The following is a 25,038-nucleotide window of genomic DNA, read 5'->3' on the forward strand; positions in this document are numbered from 1 at the left end:
CAAAGTGAGTTCCAGGACAGCCAGGGCTACACAGAGAAACCCTGTCTTGAAAAACCAAAATAATAAAATAAAATAAAATAAATTTTAAAAAATAAAAAATAATAAGCAAGCAAACAGTGAGAAAGAAAAGTGTTATTACCTATTCGAAAATATTAACTCTAGCTTCTTAACTGGCTTCCTTCCTTCCTTCCTTGTTTCTTTCTTTCTTTCCTTCCCTCCCCCCTTTTCTTTTTTCTTTTCTCCTTCTCCTTCTCCTTCTCCTTCTCCTTCTCCTTCTCCTTCTCCTTCTCCTTCTCCTTCTCCTTCTCTTTTAATATAGGGTTTCTCTTTGTAGCCCTCTCTGTCCAGGAACTCATGCGGTAGACCAGGCTGGCTTCAAACTCACAGAGATCCGCCTGTCTTGAAGTGCTGGGATTAAAGGCATAAGCCTATCACCATGCCTGTAATCAACTGGCATCTTTTTAATGGAAACCAACTGAAGAGCTCTGATGATACTCATGTCTTCTGCTTTGGGAAAGTTATCCCAAGGAAAGCATGTAAAGAATGACAATATTATCTGCATCAGGCTTTTTACTGTTGAATTATTTTAATGCCCAGTGTCTTCAAAGGTCTTTTAGAAAAATGAGCAATGTTAAAGGCATAAAATATGTAGCTTTGGATTCAGCCATCCAAGATAAGTGTAGACTATTATGTACAATTTAAAACCTGTGCCAGGCATGTGTGAGACCTGCACAGGTTCAAGTCACACAGGCTCCCAGCACTGATAGCAGAAGCAGACATGGGCTCCCACTCCTAACCATAACTATATGCAACGGATACCTGCTCACAAAAGGGAAAATCAGTTTTCTCCCATGGGATGTCACTGGGTATATAAAACACTCCAGGGCAGGCCCAATGCCAGGAGTAGTTGCCCAACACAAAATGAATTCCATGCCTTTTTTGTATGTGGACTTTGGATTTTATTTTGTTTTGTTTATGCATTGTTTTGTCTTATTGGTCTTTTGCTTATTTGTTTTAGCTTCCTTTTTGTGGGTTTTTCTTTTGTCTTCGTTTTTAAGATTGGGGGTGGGGTGGGGAGAGAGAACAAAAAGGTGTGTGGTTAAGAAGAGGGGGAGGATCTGAGAGAAGTCTGGAGAGGGGGAAACACTCTCAGAACATACTGTATGGAAAATGTTTGTAAATTTTAAAAAGATAAGTTAAGACAATAAAAAAAAGCCAGTAAATGGTGGCACATGTTTTCATCCTAGCACATGAGAGGCAGAGGCAAGCAGATCTCTGTGAGTTTAAGGCCAGCCTGGTCTCCAGAGCAAGTTCCAAGACAGTCAGTGCTATTATACAGAGATCCTGTCTCAAACAAAACAAAACAGACAAAATGAAGAACTATGCCAAGCTTGGAGCACACTCAGTGGGAGAGCACTTGCTAGCTCGTGTAAATCCCTGAGTTCACTCTGTAGGACTGAAAGCAAACAAGCAAAGAAATTCTATAACAAACGGAATAAATACATATGAATACCGAATAGAAGGATCAAATGGAAATAGAGCACAGAGCTGAATGTTTTAACAGGGGTTGTTTTTCACACTTATTTATTACATGTGGTGGTGGTGGGGCACTGCAGTGCATGCATGGTGGCCAGAGGAAAATCTGCAAGCGTGGTTCTCACTCTGCCTTTCACCATGTGGGTTGCAAGGCTGAAACTCAGGTCACTGGATTTGGTGGTTAGGTGCCATCTCCCTCACCCTCCACACTGATGTTTTGGGTGGCATCACTCAGATGAGTTAGTTAATCTGTAGTCTGAATTGGGATATTGGGGACATATCAAGTACTACTACCACCTCGATTATCTTACTCTCCTAATTGCTGAAGGACACTAATTGGTTTTCAATATGAACCACACTAACATTTGTAGGTCCAAGCCACTCGATATGTCTTTCCTTTTATGTTAAGGACTGCCACAGATGCACATGCAATGACGCTGTTGCAAGGACACTGAGAATGGGCCAGTGAGACAGCTCCGAGGGTGACGACACGCAGTGTGCCAAGCCTGACAACCTGGGTTCGAAATCTGAAACCCACATGGTGGAAAGAGAGAATGGATTCCCATGTTGTCTTTGGACTTCCACACATGCACTGTGGCATGTATGCACTCATGCGTGCATGCATGCCCACAGTAAGTGAATACATTTTAAAAATAATTTTAGTTCTATTAGTTCATCGCTTTTGTTGATTAATACTAATTTGAAATATTTATATAAATAATATAAATTAATTTTAAGTCAGTATACATTTATTTCAATACTCTAAATTAATTAATTAATTAATAACATTAATTAACTTTAAGTAAACAAACAAGTGTTAAACAATTAAAAGCATACCCAAGATGTCTGCCCCCTCTGGCTCTCCTACCTGTACTGCAAGGCCAGCCTCAGGGCTGTGGCGTTGGATTCGTACTTCCCCACCAGCATGCTCATCCTCTCGGCGTTGCTTTTACATTCCTCCAGGGTTATGGTGAGAAGGTCATTTTGGGATTTGAGGTGTTCAATACGACTACAAAGAAAGGAACATTGATTTTACATGCTAGGACTACAGTCTGATATATCACTTGTCTCACTCGCAAGTAGACCAGATGGTCATGGTCAGAGAACACGGCAGGGAGAGGACCAGCGGATAAAGTGCTTGCCATGCAAGCATGAGAACCTGTGTGGAAATCCCCACACAGGCACAGTGGCGTGCACCTGTAATTCTAGTGATATGGATTGGCCAGAGTCAGGCAGCTTCCTGGAGATTGCTAGCCAGCCAGCCTGGTGAGCTCGGGGTTTGCTGAGAGGCCCTGTCTCCAAAACTAAGGTGAAGAGCAATAGAGAAAGACACCTAATATCAACTGCTCACTGCTACGTTCATGCACGGGTGAGTGCACATATGAACACATTCATATGCCACAGACAAACATACATCCACAGACACATATATACAACACACATGTGATATGGGAGGCTGGCGACACAGCTCGGCAAAGTGAAATGCTTGTGGCAAAAGCACTAGAGGATGAGTTCAGCCCCCTGCAACCACTTGAGAGCCTGGCAAAGTGGCACCATCTAAACTTCCAGCACTGGGATGGCAAAGGGATGGCTCTGCGGGGTTTGCTCACCAGACAGCCTAGCCAAATTGGCTCCAGATCCAGGTAAGGGACCCTGCCTCATGAAAAAAAAGGTAGAGAGTGACCGAGAAAGGCACTTGGTGGTTTTTTTTTTCTTCCATGTGTACACAGATGTACATGAATTCATAGACGCAACACATACGTAATTACAAAGATGATATGGCATTGGTGGGCATTTTAGCAAGTGTAACGGACACAGAACAGCTCAAAATAAAATAATCGTGGAAGTCAGTGTGAAGCAAAAGTAAAGACATGGGGGGCTGAATGTCATGGTCTTACTCTCAGAACTCAGGAGGCAGGCAGAACTCTTTAAATTTAAGTAAGTTCTAGGACAGCCACAGCTATGTAGACAGACCCTGACTCAAAAAACTAAAGACAATCACCACAAAGAAATTATAGACTCTGGTACCCGGTTACACCTATGTCATGTGCCTTTACTGTATGAGGCCATGGGTCTATAGTAAGGAAAGCAACAGCTTTGGCATCCCACAACTCTACAAAGTAACTCCAGCTATGCTGCAACAAGCCACCTTGCATGGGGCAGTATGCCACACCATGATCATAATGGCTGCTGTGTGCTGAGCTTTCCCTGGGTCTTCCTCTATCAGCCTGCCCAGTCAGGTATGATCGAACCTGTTACCCAGGTCAGGAGATGCATTCAAATAGTGAAAGGTCAAGTTCCTTGACTTGGAACTTAACCAGGCTGATCAACCTAGATCCTGTGCTCTTAACCACACTCCACAGAACACTAGCCAAAGGTGAATTTGTGAACGATTAGGACAATTCTACCAGGCTGTCCCTAACTGGGAACTAGACCAGAGACCTGTGATCATGTCCCAAGGGCCTTCCAGGCTAGATGTCTATTAACACCAGTGACTGGGACAATCAGCAATGAGAACTTTTAGGTTCTTCTATATCAGATCCAGAACTGTATAGTCAAAGCAATGACTTTAAGGATAAGTCAGAAAACAAACAAATGTAGACCCTTCAGCTTCTCCAGTTTCTGTCCTAGGACATGTGTGTGTGTGATCCTCCATTTTCCACAGAGCACACTCTTTCACAGTCTTCACAGAAGCAAGTCTTCAAGAGATATTCAATTGACTCCTGAGGGAGATGGCCTGTGGAACCCACTGGCCTTGAGCAACAATCTTAGGGCAGAGTGGATTTACCTGTATGGGACATGTCTGCTGGGGAGAGTACTGAAGACTCCTACAGGGCACAGAGAGCGAGTGAAGTGTTAGAAGCACACAGTTTTCAGCTTTTGTTCATTTTGGCTTCTTTCAATAGTCCCCACTCTCTGATTTATAATTCCAGTACAGCAGTCCTTGTTCATTGGAAGCCATTAACCCCACTTACTGACCTACACCATCTCTGCCTGAAACACCTTCCTTGCTCAGGTCAGGACGCCCCCTGCTGGTCTTCTTCTGGATGTAAAGGCTGTGAGGGTTGGTGTTTCCTCAGGCTCAGGCTTGGGGGAGGGTCCCCTCCCCTGTCAACACTCTCCCTAGGGGTGCTTCTATCCAGGCTATGGCTCCAGGAGGCACTCTGTTTCTATGGCTTCCCATCTTTTCTAGCACACACCACCCTCTGAGTGCCAGTCCCACACATCAGCTGCCTCCTGGCATTCCCACTGCGGGGGTGGGGGTTGGGGGGGGGTGTCACACACTGCCTCCAACTTAACAAAGACAGGAAGCTCAGTTTTCTTCATCCTGCTCTCCCTCACCTTCCCCACACCAGTCGCCACTTCTGCCATGCTCCTAGCATCACAAGCCAGCACTGGAGCCTCTCAGAGCCTCTCCTTACAGCCAGACCTAATGTGGCCGAGGCTTCCCTTATTCTGAATGCATTATGAGCTGTGGCTCCTGGCCCATCACAGTCATCTCTCTGCTCCCACTCTTTCTATCCTTTACCTCGAAGCTCCAGAAGGCAGAACAGGTTTTGTTCTTCCCGTTGAAAACGCCTTCTAACTATATTTAGGCTACAGAGTGAAATCTGCTATAGAATCCGATTCTGCATCTATGCCAGCCTCTGCCTGGTGGTCCTCCTGCTTCCCTGCATCCTCCAGGGCCTCGCTCTACCTTGGTCCTAATAGCCTTTGTATGGCTCCTCTTTCACACCGGTTTCGTCCAGCCCAGAATTAAGACTCTTCCAACCCTGTCATGGCTGCTCTTTTTCCTCAAAACCTCATGATAAACCTCTCCTATTTAGCCACACCTCCATGGACCACTACTTATTAAGGAATAATCCTCAGGCAAGGGATACAGCTCAGCAGTAGAATGGCTGCATAGCTTGTATAAGGTCCTGGCCTTAACCTCCAGCATCCAATATAACAATAATAACAAATAAATAACTTGACTCTTTCAGGGTCCAGATTAGTCTTCCTTGACAGTTCCTCTACTGTTTTCCTTCTACACTTCCTAACAGAACATGTGCTTCAGGAGATGAGGGCCATTCTCTGTTTTTCATGCTCCATACTTTAGCACACAGTAGGTGCTTAACACAGATGATGTGCAACATGAGTAAGTACAATGTTGTGTTGTTATGTTTCCCTAACCCAAGGAAATCTGAGTCAAAGCCTAGCCTTATTTATTTTTTTAAAGAGTAATAGTCCTTTAATGTGGAGACAATAAAATAACAGTCATTAAGGCCGTATTTCTAAGAAGACCCACGTTCTGACCACAGCTATGATCATAGAACAACAGGGTGAGGGCGAAGGGCAAGGTCTGGAATTCTGCCTGTTAAATAACTGTGGTGGACTTCATCTCTCAACTTTCCACTTCAAAGCCTTTGTTTTCTCATTGAGGAGGGAGACTAGCCTAATCCTCACAAGTTGAATATTAAGACATTTTTCTGTGAGCATCCATTGTGTGATGCTAAACACACAACCTGTGCTTTGAGCACTAAATAGTGCCCCTTCTTTGTTCTCTCCTGGGTGCATAGGCCAGAGAAGAAAGGTGCCTTGCCCAAGTTCAGCAACAAAGCAAGCCTTTGAAATCGCAGAGAAGAGATCTTCAGCTGAAGGGAGGGTTCCCTGAAGGCACATGGCTTCATTCAATTGGAAAGGGCATATCTGATTCAGGGCTAAGGCTGGGAAGGCCACTGGAGGAAAAGGTTTCTGCTTTGTTGTTATGAGCTACTCATCAGGACTGGCACTTTAAAAGACTTTGGATTTAACAAGGAAACCATTTAATTTCAAATTTTAAAATCACTCAAATGGGCCTGGTGAGATGGCTCACCAGTTAAAAGCATATGCTTTTCTTGCAGAGGATCCAAGTTCGATTCTCAGAACCTATGCTGGGCAGTTTACAGCCTCTTACAATTCTAGTTTCAGGGAGATCTGATGCTTCTGGCTTCCACAGGCACTCATGTGCTCATATCCACACAGACATAGGCACACGGCGCACGTATGTTTATTTTTAAAAAGTAATCTTTAAGATGACCTAGAGCGTCACATTCCCTTTGTCCTCAAGGACTAAGACAGCTTCGTATCAGGGAGGAGTAACATGCTAGTTTGATTTATTCCATTTTGCCACACACAAGAGGAATGGAATTCAGCAATGGTAGATGGGAATTAGTGCTCACATTCCTTCTTGATTAGCTCAGGAGTCTTCCAACCCCTTCCTGTGCTCTCCCCGAAGACTGCTAAGTCAAGGCAGCCACACCATCCTTGGAAACTGTTCAAGGGGCTATTCTGTTATCATGGGACAGAGTCTGAGTCAGCCCGTGGTTAGCAGGTTTGGCTGTGGTCCTTTCTCAGCTTTTGAAGGAGTTCCTTCTTCAGTAAGAGTGCACGAAGCTTGTCTTCACCAAGGAGCAGGAGTGCATTCTACATCTATCTATATCAAGAGCATCATCGGCTAGAATTTATAAAGCTGGCCTATGGCAGGATAGGATGCACATGAGCAGAGTGCATAAAGAAATGCAGACATCCCTCAGAAAAGAGCAGGGAGTTAGACCAACATGTGGGGCCGATGCCAAGAACGGCTCCAGCACACTGCTTCTGCTACTTCTGGCAAACACAAGCACCCCCTGACACTGACTCAACATTCCAGGACTTCCCACTGTGACTCTCTGTAGCACTGGCCCACATGCTTGGCAGCCATCTATGACCTACTTGACATTCTCGGTGGATTGCTCCCTGGACTCACTCCCTATGTACTTCGCAAGGTCCAGCATGAAATGAGAAGGCAAGGCGGGGCTCCTTGTCCACACACAGTTAAGGATTTAAAACACTAACAGCACAGTCAGAATGCATGTGTTCAACCTTCCTACGCACAAGGCCCTGTGTGAATGTATGTCCCGAGCCTATGAAGTTGACCCTGTGTGCCACAAGCATGTCCTGTCTCCATCTCAATCCCAGCAGCCTGGCAATCTCACTCCAGGTCACAATTCACAAGCCAATTTGGATGATCCTTTAGAGAGAGGGTCAGGAGCAGCTCCCACCCCCCACCCCTCCCCTTCCTCCAGTGAAATATGTCAGATCGCTCTTTACCTATTCAATCGTTCCGTTTCCACCTCAAACTCTCTAATCTTGCTTTCAGAGATGGCAGATCCGTGTGAGTAGAGTGTCTGGAAAATTTCCTGGATGTTGGAGCAGTCCTGGAGTGAGTGGGCCAGGTGTTCTGCCACACTGCTGGAAACCTGTACAAATGAGCACAATTCCCCCCAGGGAGATGTCAGGTCAGAAACACAGGTCCCCAGGCACAATCTGCACATGCGACAACTTAAAGCCAATCCTCCTTAAGAATTTGGAGCCAGCAGATGGTCACCCTTCTGAGTCTCATGGGTCTCAGTTGGTATAATTCTAGCATTAAAAAAAAATGACTGTGACAGTGTCATGTGAAACACAATCAGCTCACAGCTGCACCTCCTGAATAGCTCACACTGGGAAACAAGAAGCAGATCAGTTCTCCTAGAGTCCCGAGAAGTCAGGACTGTAAACACAGTCTGGAATTTCTCCTCCTGCCTTGAACTCCTGACACTCTACAGCCATAGTCTAGGGTGATGGTGGCCCAAGAGAGACGTTGTCCCCTTTATCCTCACAGTTTGGGTTTGGCACAGAATCTGGACGCATGTGGTTTTCGCTCAATGCAAAACTTTAAATTAGGAAATTAAAGTGAGTTTTGGGTTTTTTTTTTTTAAGACTCTTTCCTTTTGCCCTAGAATCAAGCAGCTAGCTCTCCCAGCTCCATGCCCAACTGTAAAGCGTACTCCTTAAAGAACTGAAGCTCTAGGGCAGGAGAGATGGCTCAGTGGTGAAGAGCACTGACTGCTCTTCTAGAGGTCTTGAGTTCAATTCCCAGCAACTACATGGTGGCTCACAAATGTCTATCCTAGGATCTGATGCCCTCTTCTGGCATGCAGGTATACATACAGATAGAGTACACATATACATAAAATAAATAGATAAATGAATAAATCTTTAAAAAACAAACAAACAAAACCAGTAAAAGAACTGGAACTACTCCCTACTCCGTTGTCCCCTCACCAGCCTTCTGCCTCCCTCCCTGGAGGTGAGAGACACTGGTGTGAAGATTCGCACTCAACAGTCAGGTCTAATCCATGCTCTGCTAGCTATGGGCCCCACTTCCAAGGCAGCATCCCCCAGTCCATGAACAGTGTGGGCCCCTTCAAGTTGTATGTGCCAAGAGATAGTTCTTTTGGAGTTTTACAACTCCCTACGTCTCTGGGAGCAGATACTTCATGTCATTCGTGGGCATCACCAATAACTAACCAAATGTTATTTAGTTTTTGGAAGGTTTCAAGTGTGTGTGTGTAGGGGGGGGGGCTAATCAGGAGATACCTACTTTAAAGCTGAAGTAGTAATTCGCCATTTAGAAACTTTACACATTTGACTTTGCCTCTGTGGAATGAAACCCTTATGATTTGTCATCCAATTAACTGACAAGTTGGAGGGAACATCAACACTTCTGTCCTCTAGGAGCCAGGGTCCGGGTGCTGTTATAGAGTTCCTTCTTCCCCGGCCCATCACCGACACTCACCCCGATGCTACTGATTTCCGAGCCCAGGACTGGCCTATCAGATGATGACGATTCAGATCTCGTCTTTGACAGCTTCACTCTCTCAGCAATCTTAAACAAAGAACAATCGATCAAAAAGTCCACACCAGTCCCCTGCATAGCATAGGTTGAAACAAGGCTTACACAATTTTTAGCCCTGTGAACTAAAGTCATTCCTTGGCTCAATCCTGCTGCCATAAACTTAAAATGGGGCTTCTAGACCTCAGCACGTTTGGGGCCCCGGGGAACCTCGGCTGGGGTAGAGGGAGCTATTGTGTAGCTGGCCACAAGATGCCTGCAGTACTCCAGTTGTTACCATTCAAAACATTCCTTAGGAGACAAAACTCACCCATGGTCAAGAAGCAAGAAGCAACCGTTTCACCTAACTTACTAAACATGAAGGCTGAGAAACAGCTTCATTGTGGAGACTCTTAGTGCTGGCAGGCAGGAAGACACCTGCCATTGGTACCATGTGACAGGGTCTTTTTAGGAAAGTGTACAAAAGCCTGGCAAAGGTGCTATGGCAGAGAACAAATGGTAACAATGTATTTCTTTTCTTTTTTATTCCTTTTGGGACAGTGTCCCACTATGCACCCCTGGATGGCCTGGAGCTCCTTTTGATCCTCCTGCCTCTGCCTCCTGGCTGGAGTTACAAGCCTGCACCTCCACACTCAGCTCTGTGATGTGTTTCCTCCACTGACACAGCTGTCATTCTTCTAAGGGGGAACTCACTGCTTCATCACTCAGGGTCCCCTAAGGGCTGATAGTTCCTTGAAAGCAAGTACCCATCCATTGAGAAGTCACACTTGACAAAACTCTCCACAATAGCTTGTCAGCTGTGACATTTTCCAGTGGGCTGATTAATGAGACCCGGTGTACAGGTTGCCTCTAAGAGAGACTTAAACCTATTAGTGGGTTATCTCTCCCTGCAGCTTGATTTGGTAGAGTTGACACTCAGTCCCAGGGGAAGCCACTAGAAGATGTGTACTGGTATGCCTGCACAACGGTGGGCTCAGCCACAGCTGGGTTTTTTAGATAAGAAGTGTCCCGACACCACCAGACTCATCCTGGGGAGCTCACCTTAGCGATGGGGATGTCATTGCTGCTACTGCTGGTGCTTAGCTCTCCGGTGCTGGGGTTGATTGGGCGATTGGCAGGGGTGAGGCGACCTGGGCTAGAAGGTCCAGTAGCCTGCACACTCTGCAGCCGAGTTTGGAGCTCTCGGACCTGAAAACATAATCCCTTTAGACAGAGTTGGCAGTTTCCCGGGTTAAAGAGCAAGAGAGCCAGACAGCCTATGGCAACAGTTTTCAACTGTGCTGCTCAGCTGGTCAAGTCCATTGAAGCTACTGAGTCCTTAAGTGGGCTCACTGCTGACCAATCATCTCTTATTTACAAGCAAGAAGGGGAATATGCAACCTAAGTGTTAGAAGCTTTCAACACAGGCGTGACGAATTCGGAAAAGCATCTGATGCTGTAGTGGGTAACTCAGATAAGGATGCGATCTCTAGTCTTAGGAAACCCAGAGGCCACACAGGTATAGAGAACAAGAGTCTTCACACACACACACACACTCGTGAGCGCGCGCGCGCGCACACACACACACACACACACACAAATTGCTAGAAATATCTGTCTCCAGTGCTCCAAGGCAGCAGAACTTGGGAAGACTGAACTTCCACCTGAAGCTACTCCAGAGACTATAAAGAGGTATATGATAGGAGAACTGGGTTCCATAGGAGAACATGTCAGGGTGGGCTTGGTAGAGTCATAGGGAGAGGATGGGGATGTAGGACTGTGTACATAGCATCTGGAGAATATACAATATTGAACAAACTGAGTTATTAGTGATAGGGCTTTGAGAAAGAGGTGAGACCAAACTGGAGTGACAGCAAAGGTACCAACAGCTTTCCTCCAGGTAACCAAGGCTCAGGAGCATCCCTGGTACAGTAGAGAGGAACATTTAAATAATAAAGCAAGAAAAAACAAAACAAACAAAACAAAACAGGGCCCTGTGAATACATTTAAGGCACAAGAGTAGAGGCTGGAAAGATAGCTTGGTGATAAGAGCCCTGACTGTTCTTCCAGGAGACCAGAGCTCAATCTGAAGCACTTACATGGAGGCTCATAACTATCTGTAATGATAGTCCCAGGGGACCAGATGTTCCATTCTGTCCTACACATGCACCAGGTACATGTAAGATTTATAGACATACATACAGGCAAAAACACCCATACACATAAAATTTTAAAAATAAAATAAAATATGCCCTATTAACACCTCACTTATGTGTAGTTACTGCTCTGTGGCCACCAAGGGGAGAAACATCCCAGTAAGTGGCGACAGTTGCAACCTTTATGATAACCATGGACATGATTTTATTATCAGAGTACCAAGCCTGTTATCAAGCTTGCTATGCAACCAAGATGAGCTTGAACTTCTGAAGCTGCTGTCTTTAGCTTTTGAATGCTAGAATTATGGGGAAGTACCACTAAGCCTAGTTTATGATGCTTCAGATTGACTGCAGTGCCCAAAATTCAAGTGAATGAAGCACCAGATGCAGTCAGCCAGAAGGTATACCTGAGCATTCATTTAGAACTGGGTTTTCTAAAGTTTTTTTTTTTCCTGGTCTCATCATTCTTTTTTTTAATTTTTTTATTATATATTTTCCTCAATTACATTTCCAATGCTATCCCAAAAGTCCCCCATACCCTCCCCCCCACTTCCCTACCCACTCATTCCCATTTTTTTTTTGTAAAGTTTATGGTATACCAGTTCTCCCTTTCAGGGTTAGTGAGAAACCGGGGTGGCAGAAGCCCATCCTGGTGGTACATCTAATGAGTTCCCCAAAGGTATGAATATGCTGGACATCAGGGAACCATATCTTGAGCAGCCGGCCCAAGGCTACAAAAGCATTATATAACGCATCACAGACAGGCAGAGCAGAACCCAATCCCTACGCTAGCTCTTGATGGCACAGCCCTTCCAGGCAAGGGCAGAGAGCAGATACACAGCCCCCCTCTCTAAGAGCTTCTAGAAAGCTTTCATATTAAATGTCTGGGCTATCTCTACCCTGCTATCTTGGGAACCAAAAGTAATTGAAGTTTCAATAATTCATCAACATATTATAAGCCAAAATAGGGAAATTCCCTTGGAGCAAATTGCATTCAATAGTGAAGCAGATCAAAAGAGCCTAATGCTTTGCTGTGGCTTCCAGGAGCTGGGGATTGCTTGAAATGCACAGTGTTCTTCCAACACAACAGAAGCAAGGGCTGCAATCAAAACACAACCAGACTGCAAAGACACATGCCTGCTGGAGTCAAACAGAAGTCATGATGGGAGTTTATTCTGGAATAGTCCCTGGCAAACCAAAGGCAGTGTCAGTGATGGAGATTCATCAGGCCATGGGCGTGGGGTGGGGGGTGGGGGTGGGGTGCTTCCACTATGTTCCCTGGCAGCTTCCCTGGTTGAGTCAGTAAGGCTCTGAATAATTAACAAAGTTAACATCACTCTAAAACTTACATCCAGTCTAATCGTAGCAGGAAGCCATCACTGGCCTGTTCCTAAATCACCAGTCAGTGTACTTGGTTCACTTGGTTAGGATTTTTTGAGTCAGGATCTTAGTCCTTATCCCAGGATGGTCTTGGATCTTAGAACAATTGCCCTGCCTCAGTTTCTGTAGTACAAGGATTGAGGCATAAGCCACCATAGTTGGATTTTGAAAAATACAAACAGTTCTAGCAAATTTATTAAGACATCGCTTAAAATAACCCATGGTTTAGAAACATTTGCTCTTCTAATCACAAAGGTGCTGAATGTTGACTGTGGAAAAGCTAAGGCGCACGGCAGGTTAACACGGAAAAGGTTAGCACATCCCTTTTTAACTGCTCTCAGGCAATTGCTTCTAGTCGTTTCCCGTGTGCATTCATGTGGTCCAGTGATTTCTAATCTATACATTCTCATTTTAAAAGCTATGGACTCTTTGAAAAATTAAAGGATGATATCTTCCTTTTGGACTATGTCTTATTTTTAAAGAACAGTGTTCATCAGTCGGGGAAAAAAAATCAGCTGAAGGGTCAGCTACATGGAAAGAAGGGCAGCTGCAGGGTGACCTGAGTGTCTCCTACAGATTAGGGTGAAATTAAATGAGCCAATACCAGAACTGAAGGCCACCCAATAAGTTAGCTTAGGCAAGGACCAGGAGGCAGGCATATAGCCATTAGAGATTTCCTTTTCACTTCTCCCATGGGAATGGGTTGGATCAGGACTCCCTCAAAAGTGATGTCCCAATTCTACATAATACCTGGGAATGTGACTATTTCAGAACAGTCTCTGTAGATGGGATGACACTACAGATCTCTGAGATCATCCTGGACTTAGAATAGACACCACACAATGACCTGCTTCTTAAAAGGGGGTGGGGGTGGGAGCTGAGGCAGAGATATGAGACCAGTAAAGGACACATGGAGATTAATATAGAGATTGGCTACAAATCAAGAGCTATTGGATGCAGGAATTGAAAGACAAACTAAAGGCTGCCCCTTCCCAGCCTGGAGAGATGGTGTAGCCCTGCTGTGCACATCGTGATTTGCAATTCTTGGACCCACATAATATTAAAGAGTAATATTTTTAAAAAATTCTATATTTGCAGTAATTACCTGATAAACCCATCTTCTATTGAAGATGTCTTTTATTATAGGATATATACTTTTTCTCTACAGAATACTTTGTTGTTGTTTGCTTTGTTTTGTTTTTGGAAGTGGGACAGCCAACATTCAAAGTGTATCCAAAGGAAGACTGATGTACCTAGGAAAGCCATGTATCATTCTGACAACCCTTATAAAATGGGTTCCTCAGCCCCAGCCCCAACCCCAGCCTCTGACCCTGGGAGGCTACTTTCTTGATTCTCTTAAACTTAGTACATAGCAAATACCCATGCAGATGTACAGAAATTGATCTGCTGCAAATACCGGGGCTCTAATAGTGTATAAGGTAAGGCTCTTGTCTTTCAAGAACTCTGAATTTAACAAACTGTGATGGGAATCTTCTATAAAAATGGAGTCCACAAGCAACATCAACTGTAGAAGAGAAAAAGGTGTCTATCCTTTACAAGGCAAGATGAAGACAGTAGACTCTTGCTTCTGTCTGGTTCTCATTTAAGAGTTTGGGGTCTGTTTTGTTTTACTAGGTTAACAGAAGAAAAAGGGCCAAAACAGGGGAGGGATGGATGGGAAGAGATGGGGTTGCAAACAGTGAAGGGGGAATAGGATGGAAAGGCACTCCAGTACCCACCCAGATGCATGGGGATCAGTCCCTTCCATATATGGATACTCTGGTGTAGTATGGAGGTAAGACTCCATCTTCAGACAGGATTTCTTGTATTGACAGCAGTGTTCTACAGCAGCCATGTCTACTCACCCTACAGATTACTACCAGATGCACGGGATTAGCCTGTACGTAGTTGCAGTATGTTTAGTTTACCCAAGGAGATGAACTTTAAATTGTGTTTGACTGGAACTTATTTAGATTCAAACTTGAATAGTTGTATGTGGCTAGTTGTTACTGTGCTGGTCAGTACTGTGGTATAAATATTCAAGGAAATTAAACAGCTGCCCACACTTGAAGCTTGGTGTCATCATAAGTCATGGTATTCCTTAATACAGTGGAAACACACACACACACACACACACACACACACACAGAGAGAGAGAGAGAGAGAGAGAGAGAGAGAGAGAGAGAGAGAGAGAGAGAGAGAGAGAATGAATCCCCCCATCACCCACCTCCAGAAAGAATGATATTAACTTTGGACATGTGAAATTTAAGGAAACTCTTGTCTGGTGTACATAGTTCCAGAACAGCCAGGACTATGTAGAAAGAGCCTGTCTTAAAGAAACAGAGAAAGAAAGAAAGAAAGAAAGAAAGAAAGAAAGAAAGAAAGAAAGAAAGAAAGAAAGAAAGAAAGAAAGAAAGAAAGAGAGGGGGGAGGGAAGGAGGGAGGGAGGGAGGGAGGGAGAGAGAGAGAGAGAGAGAGAGAGAGAGAGAGAGAGACTTGAAGAAAGAAAAAAGAATAGAAACAAACGGACAGAAACTTGAAGGAAGCTGAACAGAAAGATGTATATTTAGGAATGCTGGGTGTGGTTAAGGCCTAGAGAGGAAGGAGGTGTAGTCACATGGGCAAAGAAAGGGTCAGTGGAGGGCAGGGAAAGGAACACCCACTCCACTGGGGACAGGGAAAGAGGGTATGGGCAGGCAAAATGAAGGGTGAATTTGCAGAAAGAGGGATGGTGGGAGCTAGAGGGACTCTCACCTCATGTAGTATTTTTGCTTTTAGGTATAGTGGACTGAATTAGCAAATGTTAGACATGAGGAAGGGGTGTGAGCTAGGGTAATAAAGTAACGAAAGATGTAGATGGGCAAGCCAAGGGCTTAGCTAATCTTCCATTCAAGTCAAGTCTAAGGACACATTATCTTCTACCTCTGAAAACCTTATTAAGAATGTGTATAAGGCATTCATAGAAATCAGAGTGGTGTGTATTACAAAAAGGCTAGAGAGGAGTAAGACATCCCACGGAGAGAAGGAACAGAACAGTATGTGGTGCATCTGAAGGGAAGTGGCCAGTCTACTGACAAGATGGTCAGCAGGGACTAGAGTCACACTGACAGATTCCCACAAGATGAGAAGTGGGGCTGAAAACAGCTGTCCAAAGGTTGCTGTCCCAGTGACTGTGCATAACACAACTTAAAACTTCAACATAAGATGGCCTTAGCCAAAGCCAACAAGCACTCTTCCTAACAACGCATGGAAATGCTGCTGTATGGGAAAGGTATCATGAGAGAGAAACTCATTGCCCAGGGCAAAGGAAAGACAGTGAAATCTCCAGTTTCCAGACCTAAGAGCTGACAACATAGAGGATAGGAAGGAGGGCAAGAGACAGGGAGTGGGCTCCTGGGCCAAAGAGTTCTCTGCCCAACAAAGCCCAGAGGCTGCTATTACATCTGTCCGTGAAATAGGTGCAAAGCGTGCTATTCTATGAGCTCATAGGATCTCACTGGAGCAGTGAAGAAGGGGCAACTGTAAGAAACAAAGTCCCAAACTAAGTGTGGGGTGGCACAATTCTATAATCCCAGCATTAAGAAGGCTAGAAAGATCATGTGTCCAAACCCAGCTTGATTGAACCCTATCTCTAAATCAGTAACTCAGAACTCGGCACGTGGGTTTCAAGTCTGTACTAGCTGTACACTGTAGGACCTTACTATCATCTAACACTGGTGTATATTGCCAAGCCTCTTCCTACCTCAGACATCAAACCTGTAACTCACTCAACTTAGTGACATTAGAGATAAGAATACTTTGACCAGGAAGGTGCCATATATGGAGTAGCAATTTTAGAGAGGAGGAAAGGAGAGCAGGAGTCTGCTCTAGATAAAAAGATGAACATAGCAGACTATGTCACAATAGACATATCCAGGATTCCTAAAGAAATAAGAGGATGTGCTCTCTGTCTCTCTCTCTCTCTCTCTCTCTCTCTGTCTCTGTCTCTCTCTCTCTCTCTCTCTCTCTCTCTCTCTCTCTCTCTCTCTGTCTCTGTCTCTCTCTCTCTCTCTCTCCCTTGCTTGCACTCAAATCTCAGCATGTAGTCCACACTGTTCTGATACTTTGCCACATGAACCCCAGGAATGACAAGTGTAGACTACCACACCAAGTCTGATATCAAATTTTAAAAGATTGTCCCTTATGATGGCCTCTGAAAGCAAGAATATTGATTTGCTTCATTCACTACAGTAGTGCCTAGCCTTCAATTATGACTGACAGTCTTGAGAAAATGAATCCAATGGGGGAAAAAAAACCCTGTCACATAAACTCTAATACACAGCAGACTGTGGGCCAGGCCACACCCTCATACCCCAACACCTATAAATGGCAAACAGAAGTTGAGGTGGGGTGGTCCTCATCTGGGCCATGGAAGAAAGGAAACAACTGTCAGGTAGAGTTTTGAAGATGCCTAGTGGCTTGCCTAGAAGCTGGAGGGAGGGGCAAGGCTACAGAGGGCAGCTTCCCCTGGATGCTGTGAAGGCAGGGGGCTGACTCCTTTCATGTTTCCAGAAATCCACAGTCCTGCTGACACTTGGAATTTAGTAAGAGTGATATACTTTAGATTCTGACTTCCAAAGCTTTATGATTATAAGTCTGAAGCTTGGGGTAGTTTGCTTTTTGTTTTGTTGTTGTTGTTATTGTTGTACTTGTTTGAGATTGAGTCTCACTATACAGCCCTGGATAGCCTGGAACTCACTAAAGCAGCATGGCCTTACATTCCTAGAAATCAGCCTTTGCATCTCAAGGGATCAAAGACATGGGCTACCATGCCTGACCAAATCTGAGTATTTTTAGCCATTAAGTTGATGATAAATGAATACATCACGGATAGGAAATGATACATGTATCACCACTGAACAACACTCGCTAGTAAAAAGAAAAGGGTGACCTCTCAGAAGTTGAGAATAGAATGCAAGTTATCCAAGGCTGGAGCTTAGTTGGTAGGAGTGGTGGACATTTGTAGACAGTAAGTTTTAGTCAGTGAAAAGAAACTTTAGTATCTACTGCATAGAAGGTGATTAGAGATTGTTGTACTTAAGACACGACAACCAATATAATGTATAAAGGAAAGAATCTAATTTGAGGCTTACAGTTTCAGAGAGTTAGAGACCATGATAGTGAATCAAAGTCATGGCAGCAGGAGCAGCTAAGATCTCACATCATGATCCACAAGTAGGTGGGGGTGGGGGGCAAGAAGAAGATGAGAGGGGTGGAGGGAGAGAAGGAGACCGAGCGTGCCAAGAGTGTTTTGCTTGTTTGTTTTGTTTTGTTTTGTTTTATTTATAATCCCAAAGCCCAGCCTCAGTGACATGCCTCTTTTGACAAGGTCACGTGTATTAGCCCTTCCCTGTAAGGGGAGATTCTGATACTAACACCCTATTCTCCAATTGGTTCTTGATTTTTCAATAAAGGAGGCCCGGGAGCCAATTGCTGGGTAGAAGGTATGGGCAGGACTTCTGGGTCCCAGGAAGGAAAGACAGATGCAGAGAAGTGGGGAGGCCCTTTCTGCCCTGCTTTGGAGGAAAAATGCAGCAATCATGTAAGGTCTTGGAGAGAGCTGGGGCCTGTGGCCATCACTACAGGCCAAGGATGTTTAGCAGGGGCTAGCCACTGAAATTTAGGGCAAATGGACAGACAGAGATAATGAATTAGAAAAGACATGCTTTTTCAGGCAGGAGATCACTGTACCAAACAATTATGCCAAAAGGACAAATTATACAAAAATTAACTGTGTGTATATATCTTTTATCCTCAGATTCAAGGGTCTTGGGAGTGGGTTGATAGCACAACCACCTCCTGGAGCAAAGGCAGAAAACAAAAGCCAGCCAAGAGGAGCTGATAGCACAGCTGACCCTGACCAAAGCTGGTAACAATTTAAAAACACACACAACACTTCCCAAACAGTTCCACCCAAGTATTCAAGTGTGAGCTTACGGGGGCCATTACTCATTCATGCCACTACACAGGTAATGATTATTCTCTTAATCATTGTAGAGCTGACTTTTTTCAAGCAGCTTGAGAAAGAGATTTAGTTTTTTATTATAAGAAAAAACAAAACCCTGAGCAGATAGTCTAATTTGACCTCACATTACTCAACACAATGCACTAAAACATCACATTACCACTAACACATTTTACATATTTTAATGCATCAGAATAAATTTAACTAATAATGGAAAGTATTTTTAAAAGCAGGACTAGATCCCTTAACCGAGGAATGGATACAGAAAATGTGGTACATTTACACAATGGAATACTACTCAGCTATTAAAAAGAATGCATTTATGAAATTCCTAGGCAAACGGATGGACCTGGAGGGCATCATCCTGAGTGAGGTAACCCAATCACAAAAGAACTCAAATGATATGTACTCACTGATAAGTGGATATTAGCTCAGAAACTTAGAATACCCAACATATAAGATACAATTTGCGAAACACATGAAATTCAAGAAGAACGAAGACCAAAGTGTGGACACTTTACCCTTTCTTAGAAATGGGAACAAAACACCCATGGAAGGAGTTACAGAGACAAAGTTTGGAGCTGAGACAAAAGGATGGACCATCTAGAGACTGCCACATCCAGGGATCCATCCCATAATCAGCCTCCAAACGCTGACACCATTGCATACACCAACAAGATTTTGCTGAAAGGTCCCTGGTATAGATGTCTCTTGTGAGGCTATGCTGGGACCTGGCAAACACAGAAGTGGATGCTCACAGTCAGCTATTGGATGGAACACAGGGCCCCCAATGGAGGAGCTAGAGAAAGTACCCAAGGAGCTAAAGGGGTCTGCAACCCTATAGGTGGAACAACAATATGAACTAACCAGTACCCCCAGAGCTCGTGTCTCTAGCTGCATATGTAGCAGAAGATGGCCTAGTCGGCCATCATTGGGAAGAAAGGCCCCTTGGTCTTGCAAACTTTATATGCCTCAGTACAGGGGAACGCCAGGGTCAAGAAGTGGGAGTGGGTGGGTAGGGGAGGGGGGAGGGGAGGGGAGGGGGGAGGGTATGGGGGACTTTTGGGATAGCATTTGAAATGTAAATGAAGAAAATACCTAATTAAAAAAAAAGTAGGACTAGAGATGGTTCAGTGGTTAAAAGGTACTTACCTCACAAGCAAGAGGACTGGATTCAAGGAGCATACAGTGGCCTGCCTGTAATTCCAGCTCTGGAAGGCGCAGATAGAGCAAGCTAGCTAACAAGACTAGTCCATATTAGTGAGCTCCAGGTGTGATCAAGGATGACCCAAAGGCGATTCCAGATGCCTCCACAGTGTGCACACACATGCTTACTCACATTAGTACACATAATACACACACACATGTGCATGCACACACATGCTCACACACACATGCACACACACACATGCACACACATGCTCACACACACCTATGTACTATACATGCACACAAGAAAAGTATGGGGAAAAAGTTAAGTTGGAAGTAGAATCGTGCTTTCCAGGAGCTAGAATGGGAACAGGTAGGGGTAGGTTTGGATTCCCAGTGGGTGCTAGGTTATGGTGAGGACTCAGAAGTTCTGGTATGCTCTGCAGTGTATGGCCACTGCTGGTGGCAACTGTGTACTATATATCCTTTAAAGAGCTAAAAGAAAGAACTTTGAGTACTTTTCCCATTAAGAAAACACAACTGTTTGTGGATACAGCTAAATTTAAACAGATTTTAAACATTTGCCAGTGTTACATGTTTCAAAACATTACATGGAATCCCAATCCTGGGCACAAATATTAATATTTTTATGTATGAGTTACAAAATAAATTTGATGGTTAAAAAAAGAACTTTTTAAAGTTTTGGGCAAAAAATCAAAGACACTCTCAAGATGATAGATTTACTGTTTCTAGATCTTTGCTAAAGGAATTTCCAAAGATATAGGCATAGAAAACTAAAGCCAGGAGAAAGTGGAAAGAGAGCAGTAAGGGAGGGACAGAGATGAGTGGTGTGGGGCAGACATCCTCAGTGCTTCTGCAGAGCAAATGACCTGGCACACCATTCAAAGGGGCCACTGGCAAGACTTGAGGAAAACTCATCTATCCAAGGACTCAACAAGCAGACTCCAGAGACATCCCCAAAGTGCTGCCTGGTTCAAGGAACCAGGCCTCCAGCTGCTGTTGTGTTTGTGGGAAGCAGAGAGCCTGAAGGGATTTGGTGGTCATCTGTTCCACTTTGTTTTAATTTGTTCCTGGACCCTGAGCGGGAGGCCCAGATGCTATGATGCTGGTCATGGACAACATAGGCAATTGTATGATGATCTGTTTCTTAAGTCACCTATGAATGTGGTTCATGGATTAATGACATGCAAGGATTAAAGATGGCACTGGGGTCCCGAGTGGAATAAGGAATATCATTAGCCATTGATAGATGAGTTTTGAAGTTACCTGTGGCCATGCTCACAGATATCTGCAGTTTCAGGCAATTATACTGTAACTCTTGGTTTTGCTGTATATTGGAACTGATATGGGAGAGACAATACCTAAGCTACAGAAGGGCAAAACCCATTAGGTTGGAAAGGTTCTACAGAATGTTTAGGGCAGTCTATTCCCACATGCAACAACGCTGCCTTCTTTGGGCCCAGATGTTCGATTTGGCAGCGAACCATTCTTAGTGGGGATTTTCCATGTCCCTTCGCAGAGCCTTCAAATATGAAATGGGAATCCAGGCACAGAAAATATAGGCTTATTTTTAGGAAGCTAACTTAAACAGAAATTTAGGCAAATGTTATGTTATCACCAATAGCATATTTTTGAGGTGTTTGAATCGGGTTACAAAATAGGAAAAGAAAATTAAAACTGTGTTTTTGTAGCTCTAGTATTTTGCAGGTGTGTTCCCTTCTCCTTTGTTTTTAAACCCCAGAATGTACCTGAATCTGATTATCAAATGGCTACACAGAAGAAAGGGTGAGTGTAGCGCCCTAATTTCCTCCCAGATGTCTAATAATCAGCTAGCTGTTTCTTTTACATTCAAGAGTTAGCCATGGGCATCCTGGCAGGGACAGCAAGGGCAGGGATGGAGGGTCAAACTCAAAGGTGACAACAGGAAGAATTGCCTCAGTGTTCCCTCAGCACACAGGGTGAGCACTACCTTCCTAGGGGATCCTTGAACCACTCCCAACAAGGTGGTAGATCCAGAGCTTTGCCTGGGGCTCCTCTCAAAGCTCCCCATCACACCATAGGGAGAGCGTGTCCTTCATCAGCAAAGTTCTACTGATATACTGGTTAATTACGGTGCTGGCCAGAGAGACCAGGCATCCATGGAGAGGAGTATGGAAATCACTTCAAGACATACAGAAAAGACTCAGGTAGGATGCAGGGTATAAGGAAGAAATTGTTGGCACTAACACCTTATGCCATGGACATGAACAATTTTCAAAAAATTTAAGGCTTCCAAAGGGACTGCTGTGGTCTTTTTGTTTCAAGTCTATGATTCAATGGGGGCATGGATTCACTGGCTTTGTGGTTCCAGCATACTTGTTTAGCCAAATGGACTAGGGAAAGAATTGATCATTTTGGCTGCATGGCAGCTGACCTAAGCAATTTAGGTCAAAAGTGCAACTAGTATGAAGAAACTGTACCTTGCTAGCCTATGTCTGCTTTATGTGTACCTCTTTGCCCACCGTGAATCCACTGACCTATAACACTGCATCAATTCTCCAGTATCCCTGAAGCCAGCAGTGGTATCCAGTTTATCACTGTGACCCAGACCTGGCTAGAGAAGACTAAGCACTTATGAAGAGTACAAATGAATGGAAGGACAAAGAAGTGCTTCCTCTTTTGAGTTCTTAATTCTACTTCCCCGAGATTGAATCTGCTTTCGTAAGTGTGAGGAAATAAATAATTATATTACAGGATTCTCAGAAACAAATGATTATCTCATTTAATAATGAACAGAGACCAATAATAAAAGCTTCCCTGTTGTCCCTTAGTTACTGTTCTGCCTAGTAGCTCAATTTGTTAATTGACTGCATTAAAGACCTAATTTAATTAAATCTTGGACAAGGCTCAGAAGACCTATGGAGAGCACTTGGCTTAATTACAGGCAGGGGCCATGCACCAATTTCATTGATCTGGTCAAAGTCTGAGCAATAAAGATGGACAAAGGAAAAAAACTGTGGTCCCAGTTGCTTTTCAGGCCATGCTGATGAACTGGGATCCCAAAGCAGCAACAGAAACAGAAAGACAAAACATCCATGTACTCTGCAGAGTCCCAGAGACAAACACGAAATTGAACCTTATTTGCTCTCTGAGGCTGTAGAACATGCAAACAGAAGACCACAAGAGACTGATCCCTCTTCGGGGAAATGACATATGCTGGGTAATGGTGGGGTGGAAGTCTTCCAGTATTTAAAGTCTACAAAAGTGGCATTCAAAAGAGCCTAGAAAATTCTTTAAGATTCATAATTGTTTAGAAATAAAAAAAGTTAATCCAACTCTTGGGTAAACATACAAATTCCAGAGGATGTTTGAAGAAACACACATCACTTCAGATTTTGTCATTTGAAGATAAATGAGATGTGTACATTATATAAATTTTCAGAAAGTATAACAGCAGCACACACAACTGGGTAAAAATGATACATATTTTGACAGAAATGTGTATGTACTCAGACGTGCATGTGTTTACATTCAATTATTCACTGTCCAGGGTAGAGACATTCAAATACCTAAGAATTCTTATGGGTAAGAAGGTGTAAAGGTAAATTGCCCATACTACTCAAATCTGGATCTTACTCAAAACAACTACCCCTTCTGTTTGCGCACTTAATGTGTGACTATTTTGTATTATTTACTCTTTCTGAAGCATGTATCACCATCACCCTTACTTAGTTCATGATGAAGCAAACAGGCATAGAGATGCCAGGTGCCTTGCCAAAGACATGCATTGCCTTTGCAGATCAGGCTGTGAGCCCCAGTAGTGTGGTTCCAGGACTCTCATTTGGGATGTGTGTATCGCTGCAGTATGGTAGCTGGAAAAAGCTCTGGTCGGAAAGAAGACTGACTTTCTTTCTCTTTAGTTATAACCAAGGGTTCTTTTGTGTCTCAGTAACTCACATTAGAGGAAGAAATTTACTATAAACCACAATGTATGTTTAGACTGAAGGCCAACATTCATGTTGCAGAACAGGAGTCATCAGAATGCACCCTGTAAGAGCAAACACACGCCTAATTAGACTATCAGTCATAAAGATTGCCTGAGTGTGACCCAGGAAATTACAGGTGCTACTGGCCTCCATGCTAAGTCAACTTCACAGGGATCTCCAGATAAAGGCTTTGCTGACTAGGAGATGTGATAGCCCCCAATTCGAGTAGGGAGAATCTGATACAGGTGGCTCCTAGAATCACGTTTACGTGAGCTCAGAAAGATGTTGTCCAGATAGATGCAGGATAATAGCTCTTTAATTATGACGTTAGCAACAATGAGGGACGGGGTTGACAACCTTCAAAAGTAGTAATTTATTCCCTCTCTACCCCCAATGAATACTGAATGGTCCATGAACCTACAAGATGTGTCTGATTAAACACCATGTGTAGAATCACCAGTGAGGAAATGACTAAGAGAGAAACCTCCTATACTGTCTTAATTGAGACAGAGTAAAGGAAGCCCTGTAATTCAAAATGAAGTTCAGAAAGAATTGTTTCTGATTCTACCCTCAGTCCCATCATAGTTCAAAGATATCATAGCCAGCCAAAGAATATATGGGCCCTGGCAAGTGCACATGTATCACTGGAAAAGTTGATGCAAATGCGTTAATGTTGGACCATCAGCATCTTCAGTGACAGAAATATGTCCTGTCACCACAGTTCTCCATCAAGCACCAGTCCTCATGGGGATACTGGGACATCCCTGCCATTCTCTTATGTACACCTGTGCGAACCCACATATAGGCATACTACACAAATGCATACGTACACATACATAAACCCAAGTGTACAGACACTCATACACACATACAGTTATAATAGTCTGTAGAAGAGACTCATTATTTGATATAAATGAGAGGAGCTACTGTAGAGTTAACGAAAAATGTAAAGAAAGAAGGGGGAAATTTCTATGTTTTCCAATTATAAAATATCACTAGACGGTCTTAACAGAATATTTTAATTGAGCGAGTGGAAGACATGCATCCCGGTAGAGTAGACTGAGATTTGCTGCCCAGACATAATTTTGCCATCTCTCAGATTTAGGATTCCTGAGGACGTATTTGTGATCTTAGCTCTACCCCTAAGGATCTTTGAACTACTTTTATGAA

General features: G+C 43.8%; 1 protein-coding gene across 7 annotated transcripts in view; it reads right to left on the bottom strand.

The window, feature by feature from the left end:
• Positions 1 to 25,038, bottom strand: part of Mcc (mutated in colorectal cancers) — a 387,123-nt gene that overhangs the window by 40,917 nt on the left and 321,168 nt on the right. For all 7 annotated transcript variants that reach the window (NM_001085373.1, NM_001085374.1, XM_006526024.4 and 4 more), the window contains 4 exons: positions 10,256 to 10,402; positions 9,158 to 9,247; positions 7,648 to 7,796; positions 2,405 to 2,545 (listed from right to left, as the gene is read on the bottom strand). In NM_001085373.1, coding sequence (NP_001078842.1) covers positions 2,405 to 2,545; positions 7,648 to 7,796; positions 9,158 to 9,247; positions 10,256 to 10,402 — 527 coding nt within the window. The remainder of the gene's footprint in view (positions 1 to 2,404; positions 2,546 to 7,647; positions 7,797 to 9,157; positions 9,248 to 10,255; positions 10,403 to 25,038) is intronic.

The sequence above is a fragment of the Mus musculus genome, chromosome 18, assembly GCF_000001635.26.
Source record: "Mus musculus strain C57BL/6J chromosome 18, GRCm38.p6 C57BL/6J".
Lineage (NCBI taxonomy): Eukaryota > Metazoa > Chordata > Mammalia > Rodentia > Muridae > Mus > Mus musculus.